The sequence below is a fragment of the Rhodamnia argentea genome, chromosome 4 (genome assembly GCF_020921035.1).
Source record: "Rhodamnia argentea isolate NSW1041297 chromosome 4, ASM2092103v1, whole genome shotgun sequence".
Lineage (NCBI taxonomy): Eukaryota > Viridiplantae > Streptophyta > Magnoliopsida > Myrtales > Myrtaceae > Rhodamnia > Rhodamnia argentea.
The window spans coordinates 12,256,371-12,271,272 of record NC_063153.1 but is presented as its reverse complement, the minus strand read 5'-3'; the positions used below and the strand labels follow the sequence as shown (position 1 = coordinate 12,271,272).

The 14,902-nt window shown below is 36.7% G+C and overlaps 1 protein-coding gene across 1 annotated transcript; it reads right to left on the bottom strand.

Annotated features, from left to right (window-relative positions):
• Positions 1 to 2,254: 2,254 nt before the first annotated feature.
• LOC115746718 (transcription factor WER-like) lies at positions 2,255 to 3,603 on the bottom strand. The gene is made up of 3 exons (XM_030682606.1): positions 3,465 to 3,603; positions 2,916 to 3,045; positions 2,255 to 2,702 (listed from the first exon to the last, which is right to left on the bottom strand). The coding sequence occupies exons 1-3, from the start codon at positions 3,601 to 3,603 to the stop codon at positions 2,255 to 2,257; spliced, it is 717 nt and encodes a 238-aa protein (XP_030538466.1).
• Positions 3,604 to 14,902: the final 11,299 nt, after the last annotated feature.

Sequence of the window (14,902 nt, the reverse complement as noted above, 5' to 3'; positions counted from 1 at the left end):
GGAATTTACATTCTTACTTTATGTTTTCATGTGATAATCAATTCTTGCTCGAACTTGCCATGTACCTATGTAACGTTTTAATAAATATTTCCATTTTATTTCTCATGTTTTCTTTTAATTGGGGAGGAGAAACTAAAATGATGGAGTGTGGATCCACTTCAAGGAAAGTCTTAAATAAACTCTAGTGGAGGATTTGATTAGTGCGACTAATCATTTTTACAATTCTATACTTATTATTATGGGATAAGCGCATTGGAAGTTCAAAAACTTGTCACGAAAGTGCAAATGAGTCCTAAAGCTTGCAAAAAAGTGCAATCAAGTCCTAAAATTTGCGATGAAAGTGCAATGGAGTGCTAAAACTTTCAAAAATTGTAATCAAGTCCTAAAACTTGTCGCGAAAATGTAATCGAGCCTTAAAATTTTCAATAAGTGCAATTAAGTCCACAAAACTTCTCATATTGGTCCAATCAAGCCCTTTCATTGTAAAATTTGTCACGAAAGTTCAAATGAATACTAAAACTTGCAAAAAGTGCAATCAAGTCCTAAAACTTATCACAAAAGTGCAATCGAGTTTTAAAAATTTTAAAATATGCATCCAGTGGAAGGGTTTGATAAGATTAAAATGATAAGTTTTAAGACTTGATTGTACTTTTTGAAAGTTTGAGGACTCAACAATTGCACTTTCGCTACAAGTTTAAGATTTCCAACTCACCTATTCCTATTATTTTTTCTTGCGAAAATTCACGTTGACACAAACATTTAAAAGAATATAACATAGTCGTGAACCCATGCAACGTGTGAGCATCTTGCTAATATCATTCTATTCTTGAGCGGCATCGTCACGGGGTTTGTATCACTACATCGCCCCTATTTCTAACTTGTGATTCCAGGTCAAGCAAGAATCGAGGTTTTTCATGACTAGATTGCCATATTTCTAACTTATGATTCACGGTCAAGCCAAGAAAAGTAAACAGAGAGTCCAATCCAAGCCAGCCTTTTGTCTTTCCTTCTCAAGCTCTTAGATTACCACGATCATCACATGAATTGGTCCCCAAGATGTCGACATTATGGCACGACCTAATTAAAGTGGGATTGCTTTCTATGACCTGTTCCAAAGACCAGACCAAAAAAAGGAGCAGAAATTTGACCGCTGTGCAAACTTGACCCACTTGACATGGGTTTTCCTGTTGGGCTCCATACAAAAAAGGACAAAAAGGATGGAATCATTCTCATGAAATTGCATGACAACATTGCAAGAGAGGAGAACTCTTCTTTCTTACAAAACCAATCTCTCTGCCTATGCTTCTCTCTTGAAGAAAAAGAGGAATCTATGTCACCCATCGTTTGCCAACTGTTCAATGCTGTTTTTTCCAAAGTGCTTTTATAAATTGACATCACTACAATGTATACCACAAAGGTGTTGCTCATGCTGCTCATGGAGAAATTGACTAACTTGATTGGTGAATTTTTGTCTCTTCTCTTGTCCTTTTGTTGCGCAAGTCTTGGTTCTGTCATCATTCCATTGCACCGAGGCTTGATTGTGTGTTGGAGAATTAGGGCCTGTTTGGTAGAATCGAAAATTATTTTCTGAGAATTTAAGTAGGCGTTGATAACATATACCGCTGATAATAGAACCAAAAGTTGTTTAATGAAAAATTAAAATGGTTAGCTGAATACTAACATCTTTCGAAAAGCAGAAAAAAGACCACTACTGGTTTGTTCTATCATTATATTTAGCAAGATTCTGATCGCCTTCAATTAGTTTTCTACCCACCGAATTCTGTAAAGATTAAGTGGGTTTGTTTACTTAATCAAAACAATCTAATTCCATTCAATTAAAGGTTATCAAACGAGCTTAATGTAATTAAATGCCTAATGTTCAATTTTCAGCAGTTAACCGGGTTATCAAATGGGCCCTTAGACAAGGCTAAGGGTGGCCCGTGTATGGGTTGTCGGGTGGCCTAAACATCGATCAAATAGATGAAATGGGTAGCTCGTCTTATGATTTAGTTAATACGTTATCTCCCTTTAGTGGAACAATTTAAAACTTGTGCCAAAGAAGAGGCCTAGACCTTGCCTCCATGTGGATCGTGGCTGTTGGCCCAACAAAATCCTTTTCTATTTTTCCCTCGCGTGTTTGCACAAGATTTGTTCGTTGGAGTAATTCACATGTAAGATCAGCATCCCAGGCTATTCAAGATAACCACCAATCAATCTTATGAATATTTAATTTCCGAGGATGGAAGGACTTGCGTCACCCCATCAACTCAGCAACCCATTTAGACAGCATTTCATCAGAAATCCACCCGTTTTGATTCCCTCCATCTTCATTGCCTTCAAAGAGCGCCGAGGAATGATTCTCAGACATGCACATATCCTCCACATTGAGGTCCATCTTCATGTTCTCCCATGAAATCGTGTCGTCCTCGCAATCTCCTCCCCGACCCTTCCCTTCAACAGATTCCGTCATTCTACCGGAAGCAACGCCTTCCAAATCACACGGCTCACTGTCACGATCGGTGTCGTGTCGTGATTCGGTCGGGGCGGTCTCGTTTAAGGACTTGTTGAGCTTATCCTCGCACTTTGAGTTCGTTGGTGGGTCGTCGTTGTCTCGGATTAGCTTCTTCTTTATGGAGGAGTTCCAGTAGTTCTTTATCTCATTGTCCGTTCGGCCAGGAAGCCTTCCTGCGATAAGAACCCACCTACAGGAAAATAAACTAACACACGTTAGTGCCAATCTCAATAATGTTCTTTTGGAACTCAAAATGGCTTTGAGAAACAACATGGTCAAGTGCCTCTTTTTGTTTAAAGGTGGATGACATTGCAAATGATCATCGCCTTCAATATCTTTTTAGAAAAAAAAAAACAACAATCTTTTAAGGAATGATGAGCTCATCGCTTGAAGCAACAAATACCTGTTGCCTAGGAGCTTTTGGAGCCTAATGATGAGCTCTTCTTCTTCAAGCGATATGTTTCCTCTCTTGATATCTGGTCTTAGGTAATTTAACCACCGAAGCCTACAGCTCTTTCCACACCTCTTGAGGCCTGCAAATCAATTTAAGTAACATATTCAGTATCAGGAGATACAAAACAGGCACGTATCAGCACACTACCGATTGATTTACCTTCATGAATGACGTTATTTTCCGGAGGATAAAAAGAAAGACGAAATTCTGGGACCCTTTTCTATGGCTAAATCAGTTGGATTAGTTAACAACTAATTCGAATTTTATAGCAGGACTACATAACAATTGCATTGGACCTTAGAATTCGTATATCGAATGTGGTAATGCTTATTCCATTGATGGTACTAAGCAGCATATCGGTGCACACCGGTATTTATGTAAATTTGAGTATGCAACGCCTATCATTCGCAGTACGACTCTTGAAATTGATGTTTTTCTTTTTGCCATATTGAGGGTTTGCAAAGAGAAAACTTAGAATCCTAAAGGGCCTTAACTCACCTGTTTCTGTACAAACTTTGCCCCATCTCCCTTGACCATGAGCTTTGACGTAATCCACGAGGATTTGGTCTTCAAGAGCCGACCAAATTCCTTTGTTGAACTTCAATCCATCTTTACCACTACTAGGGTTTCTGCCCATCTCTCTCTCTCTCTCTCTCTCTCTCTAATGCTAAACTGTCTCGATGATGACTGATTGTTCAGAGACTGTTTCATATGCCGTCGACGTTGAACCCAGCTTATTATATTACATCACCTTGTCCTAGCTGAGAGAAAGAGAGGGAAACAAAATTGTTTATCATTAAACAGAACAGCAACGTGCATTAAACATTAGTAAATTATTCGGAACGAGAAACCCGAGAACTGGTTTTGAGACAGTCGCATGCAGTTTCGATATACCATATGGAATCGAGTGAAGGTGTGGTTTTGACTGGTAGATATAGTTTGCCTATAATTTCAAGGACGAGATCCATTCAAATTGAGCTGTTCGAATGGTCGTTGGTTGCAGACTCAGCAGATCTTTCCATGCAATCGCACTCATGAGTTCCCTGCACTCAGTGGATTTTAAAAAGGCCAGGGACAAAAGGTTTTAACTGACCTAATCATTTCGGTTCCAGGCCGGTCTCGGAAGTAACTCGACGGGATCTCTTTGAGTTGCTAACGAGCAATTCATCCTTGACTCATTGACCACTCGTGCCCAAGTTCTTGAAAAGTTGAGACTTGCCAAGTTTGAGCGATGGGTCATCATAATTAGAGGATTTGAGATGTAATCACTTCGAAGTTTATAGAATTGTTCAAAGGCATACAACCCTAATCTAAGCGAGCCTTGATTCAAGTGGGCAGCCCGACATTTAGAACGAGAATAACACAACATCGTAACGCTTAATCCCAACTTATAAATGTTACATAGTAGTCATATAGTGTTTGTGCCGAACAATACGAATGTATCTAAAACCTTTTAAACAAAAAAAAAAATCGTGAAACGTTTTAAGGGATAATATCATAAAAAACCCCAAATTATGCTTACTTTGAGATGAGAAAATTGTCCAAAAAGTTCTAAACATATTACACTTTTGCCAATTCTGTCAAACACGTTTTAATTTTGCCAGTTGAGTCCTAAACCTTTTTACGTTTTACCAATTGAGTATATCCGGAGAACTGTAATCGGAAATCGCCAACATAAACGATAGTCGTCCTACGTGAAACAATTGACATTGACATTGACATTTTTGATAAATTTTTTTATATATTTTTTCCATTTTTTTTCTTTTCTTTGTTTAATTTACTGTCGTGGCTAGGAGGTCGCTGTCAATGCTAGCCATGCCACGTAGGACTGTTGGCATCAACATGAGTGATTTCCGGCTAAAATTGGCTGTATGGACTTAATTGGCAAATCGTAAAAAAGTTTAGAACTCAATTGATAAAATTAAATATTTTAGGACTGAATTGATTGGATTTAGGACCTTTTGGACAATTTTCCTGGGTGAGCCAAATATCCCAATTTTTTTAGTGTCACTGAAAACCCTAAACTTGAACATTTTGAAACAAAAGCCCTATTTTTTTTTTTTTGTGTCATAAAAAATCCCAAACTTATACTGATGTGACAGATATAAATGGATGGAAGGTATAAAAATTGTATATGTATGGGTTTGAGCTTTTATCGTGACACAAAAAAAAAAAACGTGGGATATTGTGTTATAGTATGCAAGTTTAGGGTTTTTTGTGATGCGAAAATTTTTTTGGGGTATTTGTGTCACGGTGGACATAATTTAGGAATTTTTCTATGGTATTTACCCTTGCTTTAACCAATAAAATCCTAATTCGACAAAAAAAAAACCAATAAAATCCTAATATAGAGCTTGAGTTTGAATTGAGATTTTGTTTCTAATAATCGAACTATCTCTATTGTTAACTCTGAACACATAGATAGAAGGCATATCAAGTTAAGCTGAAGGTTGAAGTTGAGAAACCAAGCTTGACGTAGGCCAATGTTGAATATCAATTTCAAGTCAAGTTTGTGCCGTAAGCCTAGCTCCTTTCTCATGGTGAAAGGACCTCTTTACTCGAATCTCCATTGATTTCACAGAGGAACCACTGACCCTCAAGTAGATTAATTTAACACCATAAAGAGAACAACCTCCGGTGACTGAACCCTAAAAGATTCCTCGTAGCATAAACCAATCAGAGATCAACATGTTTCCAACAGCACAGGTATTGAGCTAGCCCATTTTTCCTTTTAATATCAAACAACCTCTGTGTTCAACCAAGCCTCGAATTGCGTCCCTTGATGTCGTGTTTGCTTTCCTAATGTGGTCACGTGTTTCGCCACATTAGTTTTATATACGGCAACAAAGTACAGCTCGAAAGAATATTTAATCTCCCCAGCTCATTGAGCCGCAGATCATGTGGAGAGAAAGTTTGGTGTCTATATTGTCATTTTCTATGTTGCCCGCTAGTCCAGAGCAAAAGGCAGGTGATGCATTGAGCATGATAGTGTCACGTGTATGATTAGAATGAGTACGATCATGTAAAAAAGAGAGGTGCACGGACTGTGACTTACTTAATTTTCTTGGTCTCTGACCGATTTGGAGAGAGTGAAATCACATCGGCTCTGATCTTGTTTGTTAGTTGAGAAAAAAAATTGAATGGAGGATGTGTTAAATTATTGACTAGTTCCCTACAATTCTTTAAGGACAATCTCTAGAGCTGGTGCAATTGGTTGGGGCATTATTTTCAGCTTGAAAATTAGAAGCCACTAATTTAAATCATGCCAGTAGCGCATAAAATCCTCTGGGTCGGGGCCACTTGCAACGGTCAAAGGTCTGGATTTAATCGATTCACGTGACTTGTTGGGTTTTGTAATATAGGATTTCAAGGGGAAAAACCATTCACATTGCAATAAGTAGCCCGAATAAGACAGAAATTTCGTTGCAAGACTAGCATCCCTACACGTTCCAATGCATCATATATTAAGATTCGTTGCTTTTCGAGAAACACCGTAGAAACTAATGTTTGATGAGGTCACTTCTTTCTCATTTCAATTTTTTCATCGTAAAAGTGAACAAGTCGATCTATCAAAATCACATGTGTTTTGCAACCTTATGGTGCTACTCTACAAATACTTCTTGAAAGCCTTTGAACAACTCTTTAGTTTTACAATGATCCTACTGCGGGGTCCCGCCGTCTCTTTTCGGGAAGATGAACGATGAATGAATAGAAAAGAAAAAGAAAAAATAAAATTACATAATTTTTCTAAAAACAAAAAGAAAAAGAAGAAAAAAATCACATAATTTTTCTCAAAACGACGTCCCTTTGACTGGAGTCGGACAAATCGGTTTGTCGGGCGTGCTACGCAGCACGGCTGTTGTTGATTGGACAACCACATCGGTAATTTCCAATACAGATTGGTCGGATATACTACATTGGAAAATCTTTAAAAAGGTAAGGACTATGTTGACTAAGTTGAAAATAAGATTGAATTGGCCATCGAACAATAAGTTTATTATTTTTTAGATAATTTTTTCCATCAATATGCATGCACATGCTCCAGACAAAATAGAAGTGCAATTTAATTAATTTCTCCTTACTATTATCTAGGGTGGCGGAATGTACAGTGGTCAACTCAAGCCCCAAATTCGATGTACAGATATCCAATTGTCTTTATCAATTGATGTCGATCAGCAACCAATAATATTGTCGAACCTCTTAATGCACAGAATAATTACTTGGCCCAATGCCAGCAAGTATCAAGGAAAATCTAGACTAAATGGAGTAATGTTCATTGCACGTCCTTCGTATTTTACAAAAATTTCATGAATCGTGAAGTTTGATCTTCGGCGTTTCTCATGGTGATTTGGGACAATCCTTCAATCTAGAGTGTTTTTTGCAAAGACGACATGATAACATATATAGCATAAGACACATTGATTTGAGGATACATCAAAAATCATAAATAATTAACAAGTCGAATATCTTATTTTGCCACTAAATCGAGCTCAGATTAGAAATGAAGAAGTCAATACAGCATCTCTATTTGGTTACATGCTGATGCTGTATCAATTGTCCAAAATAAGGTGCCTTTATTTTTGACAAGTGTCGAAACTTGATTGGACGAGCGAAAACATGAAATGCATATCGTATAACAGATTCTCTCCATTTAAAGAGGATTACCATGGGGAGGTCGATGGTAAATAAGTAATTCTTAAGTACATAGTCATCCACTCCGAGGTGACATAAAATAAGTTTTTAACAGAAAACCTTATATGGTTATGTAGTGTTCTTCAGATGATGTTCTCCAGAGAGATCTCGGGGTTAGAGGACTTTGGCCCATAAAAAAAACTGAATGTATGTAACTTAAGTAGAATTCCTTTGTTTTGTACCAAAAAATATAATTTTTTTTTGCCAATAAGTGTTCCTAAGTGTCAAAAAAACGTTGACAAAAAATTGGCTGGTGGTTTTTTTTAAGTAACTTGTTGGTGACTTACTGACATTTTCATGAAGTTATTACTTTTTACAGTTTGCAAATTAGTAATTTTTGTACTAAGTCATCAATTTATATTTACTTAAATTTACTGACACTTCGAAATTAAAGTGTTTTACCGACTCTGTCATATTAGAATAAATACCAACTAATTTTGGATAACCAAATTTCATTTACGTACTTTACCAACATTTATTTCTTTGGAGTTACCCACTTTCCATTGAAATACCAATTTTTATTTGCCTTGGTTAGCAACCTAACATGTACAAACCCTTTTCAAAGATTATCAACTTAAATTAGCTTAACTCACCAACTTTTCTCTCTTTAAACTAACATCTACATTTCGATTCCCAACTCTCATTTGAATTACTTACAAATATTTATTTGTTATTTTAACATTGTTTAAGTTTTAAATAGTTTGCAAACTTTTACATGCGTGTCGTAGCAATGCTTAAATAACTCACTCTTTCAGGAAATTATCAACCTTAACCGGAGTAACTTACAATATTCCCTACCTACTAATTTTGGATTATCAACTCTCATTTGAGTTACTTGCCAAGTGTGTGTATGTGTATATATTAATGACCAATCTTTATTTAGCGGGAAAATTACCAAAAAAAGTCTTAAATCTATTGTAATTATGCCAATTTAGTTATAAACTTTTTTCTTTTGTCAATTCAGTCCTAAACCTTTTGCAATTGTACAAATTCAGTCCATTAAGCCAATTTTGGTAGGCCGGAGCTAACGTGGACGTAGACCGGCGCTGGCCTTCTGGCAACATAATAATTTCATATTTTGTCACGACCTAAAATTAGAAAATTTCAGGTTAACGGATTATTAGGTTAATTAGATTAGCTAACTTAATTCAGACTCTTCCAAGTCCTACCGAATCGCAACTTAGGTTTAATTACATGCAAAGATTTATTAATTTGGAGCCGCCACTAATCATTTATGGTATGTTGATTAGAAACCTAAATAAAATAGCGGGAGGACTATTTTATTTCTATGAACCAGAGATTATGAGTTCGGGAACTTGATTACATTAATTTTTTAATTAATGCCCCTTTGGTACCAATTTTCATGAAGAATCCTTGCTTTGGTGATTTGAATCAATTCTTTTTGTGATTTTCTCTTGTTAAATGCAATGTAGATGCAATCTAACTATATAACATGTAAAATGTAATGACGTGGCAAAAATGCATGACGTGGAAAATATGATCATGCAAATTAAACTATATGCTATGCAACGTGAATGATATTTTTGGTATTTTTTTGTGTATTTTCGGATTTATGAAAAATAAAGGTAAAAACTACCTAAAATGAAATAACATCCAGTTTAATTCAAGAAATCGATTTCTCAAAGTCTTAATTTTATTTAGATGTTATTTTCATGCAAAGATATGAGAGAACATGATTTAACCTAAGAAAAATGAGGCATCTTTTTTTGATTTTTTAGGAATTTATTTAAACCGTGAAAACAATGAAATTTGAACAAAAGTAAACAATATTGCCTATAAAACACCTTCAAATTTGAAATTCCGATTTTATTCACAACATTCCCCGAGATTAGGGCTAGCAAGTGAATATATTATAGAATTATCGTCGTCCCTATATACATAGGGCAAACTTTGTACGTTTAAAGTGTTGTCTTCCTTGAATCTAATTCACAAGTACATGCACAATCGCACTTTGAGATCGAAGTCATATGTTACCCTTAATGTATGTTTTTCGAGAGACAAGACACAATTAGGAAGCATGTGTTATGGGCATGATTGTTTATTAATGTGCAAATTTAAACAACCAAAATAAGGTAAGCATGAGGTGCACATAAAATAAAAAGATGAGATAAGATGCAAAAATAAAATCCCTTACCTACGGATAAGTGCCTAATTTTTAAACTATAGGATAATATTGCATTATCGCTAATGCAATATCATCCTATCCTCAAGGATTTACATGCTTTCAAAAATAGACAATATTATCGTTAGAGATATGTAAATATTAGGCAACAAATATTCTGAGTATTCTAAGATTGAAAGTGTTACCTAATCTCACAGATAGCTTTCCGAATTTGAATCGATTCTCGGAGAATCACGGACAGAAAGCTGTGGATTTCACGATCCGCAAGGCAAAAGGGCTGACTGTGATAGCTCACCAAGGGAGATTGAGAAATTTTTCTGGGTATTTTAATTTGATTGAATACTCTCCACCAGCAAGACACAAAATCCCAATACTTTGACCCAAGGCCAATACAATCCACGATGGCGATGAGTCGGGCGCTTGAGACCTCAAACTGAACCTGGCATGAAACGTGGATGGCTATTCACTGTTGGATCCTTGAACTCCACTTTTGACTTTTCTTTGTTAGCCTTATCTTAAGTCCTGCACCCCAATTAACAATTAAGGCGAAAGAATTTAACTTCACTGGAATTCTTCTAAACCTGGGCCATAGAGTGATTTGCGGTTGGTAGTCAACAGGAAACACCAGATCGTGACACTTGGCGAAACGCGCAAAGAAGACTTAGACAGGCAACTCATATTGATGAGGGCTTGGCGGTTTTCTGCGGAGGTATACAACCTACACGAGGAAAAATTTATGCACTGAACAAGAGTCACCTAAGAAGGTATTGCTACCAATAAACTGTTGCCACACAGTTGGATAATCAGAGGACACTAATGCCAACAAATCAAGACAAGCTTGAGAGACTTGAATTAAAAATTAAAGTATCAATGTAGGGCTTGGAGCACGAAAACTGATGGCCATGTTTGCGGAAAATTCAAAACGTCATCGTTGGAGGGACTCGGAAGTAGCAATAACAAATGCTGAAGATCGTTTCAATTGGATAGAGGAACGATTGTCTTGTCGTCGCGGCTCAGGGATACGTCAACAGGACCAAGACGATGGATGACGTTGCGGCATTGGATCAGCGTCACAAGACTCGGAGAAGCTGCACCTGATATATGGACTGGACCGCCACCATATATCAAGAAGCATAATCCATAGAAGAAAAGAGGCACTCTGTTAGTGAAATCAAAAACAGTTCTTTCTTACTTGTGGATGTGTCAGATGACAGGGATGATGAAAAACTCCTTGAATGGCTCCTGATTTCCCATCGCTCCTCTTCGTACGAGTAGCAGGCTTCAAGCCGTGGCGAAGAGAGCTTTGGCCTTCCTTTTTGTCTCTGCCGAATCCTCATGCGAAGCTCCTCAATTTTTCCGTGAAATTGACAATGTGTTCGGCCTGAATGCAAAATGCAATGCATACTAAACTCAATTAAATTTGCTGTGCATGAGAAATTAATTTTTGGTGAGAACTACGATTAATTCTCATTTTATGCTTAAATGAATAATTTAAGAAAAATCAAAATTTAGATGTCAACATATTTTTATGGATTTTTTTTTCTTTTTATTTCTTCCCTCTTCTTTTTCTTCCTTCGGACAGCAATTGGCTAAAGGCCCACCTTACCACCTCAGGCGAAGTCCTTCAACCACCCCCCCTCTCGGCCCCCCAGCCATTGGTGTGGGCGAGCCTCGCCATGATTGGGCAAGGCTCGGCCTTGCCGGTCGTTGCCTCTAGCCAATCGCTGGCTAGAGGAAGAAGAAGAAGAGAGGAAAAAAAAAAGGATAAGAAAATAAAAAATGAAAAAGAAAATAAAAATTTAAAAATATATTTTTTTAGAATATTAAAATATTATGTCATCGGATAACCGGAGTCGGCCGGCGTCCACGTTAGCGCCGGCCAATCAAAATTGGCCGGATGGATTGAATTGTTACAATTGCAAAAGGTTTAGGACTGAATCAACAAAAAAAAAGTTTAGGACTGCATTGTCACAATTACAATAGGTTTAATGCTTTTTTAGAAATTTTCCATTTATTTACCTTTCTTAGTTAAGCTTTATACCAACTTTTATATGAATCCACTAAATTTAATTTAAATTATTCATAAACTTTTCTCCGGACAATCATCAACTATTTCTGGGTTATCAACTTTCGAGTTAGTTTCCAACCTACTTGGGTTTTTTTTATTCAATTTACCAACTTTAATTTGAGTTAATTACCAACATATGTTTGGATGTTTAAATTCCTATAAAAGCTGGTAAGTCCATAGTCTTGGAAAGAAATCAAATAGATATACTTAGAGATAAAAGTTGATCATTTCTAATTTGTCAAAAAGAGTTAGTGTTAATAAGTTGTTAGCCAACAAATTACTAGGAAATCAGGTGAATGGTAACTTTTTTTTTTATCAATAACTTTTTGACACTTACCAATTCTTTCAGAAATCTACTGATGCGGACTTTAATTTTTTTAAGACAGAACAGTACGTAATATGGCAAAAGTACACCGTCCTTCAGCTTGTTTTGCGTTGTGATTTTGGTATAACTGCAAGCATAGTTAGGAGGGTAGGTTTTTAGAATGAAACTCTCATTCAACTAAGAAGGTAGAGGAGAGAGGAGACATAACAATCAAAGTTTTCTTAGTCGAAAGCACATTTAATATTTGCTTTTTTTTTTTTTTTATTGTTATGGATGATTGAAACTAAGCATGTTCAAGGAAAACTTTGGCAAGTTTCAAACATGCCTTTGTAAGCTTTGAGAACAGCATGGTCGTCAGAAACTAAACAATGCATGGCCAGCATCTGATATTCAGCTAAACAATGGACGATCCAATAGTCACCATTTCCTTAGCTTCAATCATCATACAATTGCAAATGGAGAAGAAGTGAACAATGGGATTATCACGTTGAGATTATGCGACTCTTCCATTAATTTGCTTCTTCAAATATTTGAAGTCTACTCTGGTGAGGGTTCAATCATAGACATCCATGTATTCATATGGAGGTCGTTTCAGGTTGATCACAGTCGTCCTCTATCTACTCTGTGAGAAGATCCATCGCATAGTTCCAGTGTGGCACATCGCTTTCGCGAACTTTGCTTGCTTCAGTTGTAGCATCGATATGAGAAGTCTCAAACTCTTGAGGCTGGAGAAAGCATCGTCGAAGTCAATCGCAGGAATGTCTAATAACTCCAACGTCGAAATCCATTATATATCCCGGGCAATTTTCATCTATGGGTGTTACATATGTGCGGACATTGATCGTAGCCGATCCGACTAGTTCCTTAAAGTCTTCATCTTCAGGTTCAGGGACATCCAGAGTGGCCGCAGGTATGGCCAGCTTCATCTCAGTCGATTTCCAGTTTCTTTCATTCACGGCCTGAGACTTGCGTAGGTTGCCTAGGGTGGCCAGCTTGTCCCTCTTTGGCCATGTTTGAGTGCCAATGCTTGATTCCATTGTCTGTTCTCCTTGAAAGCCTCCCGACAATCAAAGCAAAAAAAATTCATCTTAATCGATCTGGAGGCTGGAGCGACTCGAGCGACGAAGATCATTATATAAAATTATAGACAGAGTTTAAGCTCATTTAATCGTATATTGTCAACGCTTCTGCCAAACACTACTCTAGCTTAATTCAACCAACAGAACCTACAACTCTTCGCAGGTCTCTCGAGCCCTACCCGAAAAGCATCGATCAATTTAATTAGTAACACTACAAAAAAATAAGGATTTAGCCACGGAAAATTAGCAACGAAAATAATTTATCACTAATTTGCGACGAAACTAGCAACGAAAAAAACATTCGTCATTATTTGTGATGAAAATAGCGACTAAAAAATTTGTCACTAATTAGCGACGAAAAAAACTTCGTCGCTAATTTGCGATGAAATTAGCAACGAATAACTTTTTTGTCACTAATTTGCGACGAAATTAGCGACAAAAAGTATATTTCCTCGCTAAATTAGCGACGAAAGAGCTATTCGTCGAAAAATTAGCGATAAAAAGTTATTCGTCGCAAAATTACAGATGTTGGTATAGCGATGAATCACATTTTCGTTGCTAAATTATCGACGAAAACCATGTTTGTCGCCACTTTTGCGACGAAAATGGAATTTCGTCTCTAATTTAGCGACGAAAATGTGATTCATCGCTAAATTAGCGACAAAAAAAATTCGTCGCTAAATTACAGATGTTGGTTTTGCGACGAAAACCACATTCGTCGCAAATTTTTCCATGAAATGGAATTTCGTCGCTAATTTAGCGACAAAAAAACATTCGTCGCTAAATTACGGATGTTAGTTTAGCAATGAAAACATATTTTCGTCGCTAAATTAGAGACGAAAACCATGTTCGTCGTAAATTTTGCCACGAAAATGCAATTTCATCGCTAAATTAGCGACAAAAAAAAATTCGTTGCTAAATTACAGATGTTGGTTTAGCGACGAAAACCATGTTCGTCGCAAATTTTGCCATGAAAATGAAATTTCGTCGCCAAATCAGCGACAAAAAAAAATTCGTCGCTAAATTACAAATGTTGGTTTAGCGACGAAAACCATGTTCGTCGCAAATTTTGCCACGAAAATGGAATTTCGTAGCTAAATTAGCGACAAAAAAAATTCGTCGCTAAATTACAAATGTTGGTTTAGCAACGAAAACATATTTTCGTCGCTAAATTAGTGATGAAAACCATGTTCGTCGCAAATTTTACCACGAAAATGGAATTTCATCGCTAAATCAGCGCACAAAAAGAAATTCGTCGCTAAATTACAGATGTTGGATTAGCGACGAAAATGATGTTAGTGCAAATTTTGCCACGAAAATGGAATTTCGTCGCTAAATTAGCGACAAAAAAAATTCGTCACTAAATTACAGATGTTGGTTTAGTGACGAAAACGATGTTCGTGGCAAATTTTGCCACGAAAATGAAATTTCGTCGCTAAATTAGCAACAAAAAAAAAATCGTCGCTAAATTACAGATGTTGCTTTAGTGACGAAAACCATATTCGTTGCAAATTTTGCCACGAAAATGGAATTTCGTCGCTAAATTACAGATGTTAGTTTAGCAAAGAAAACCATGTTCGTCGCAAATTTTGCCACGAAAATGGAATTTCGTCGCTAAATTAGCGACAA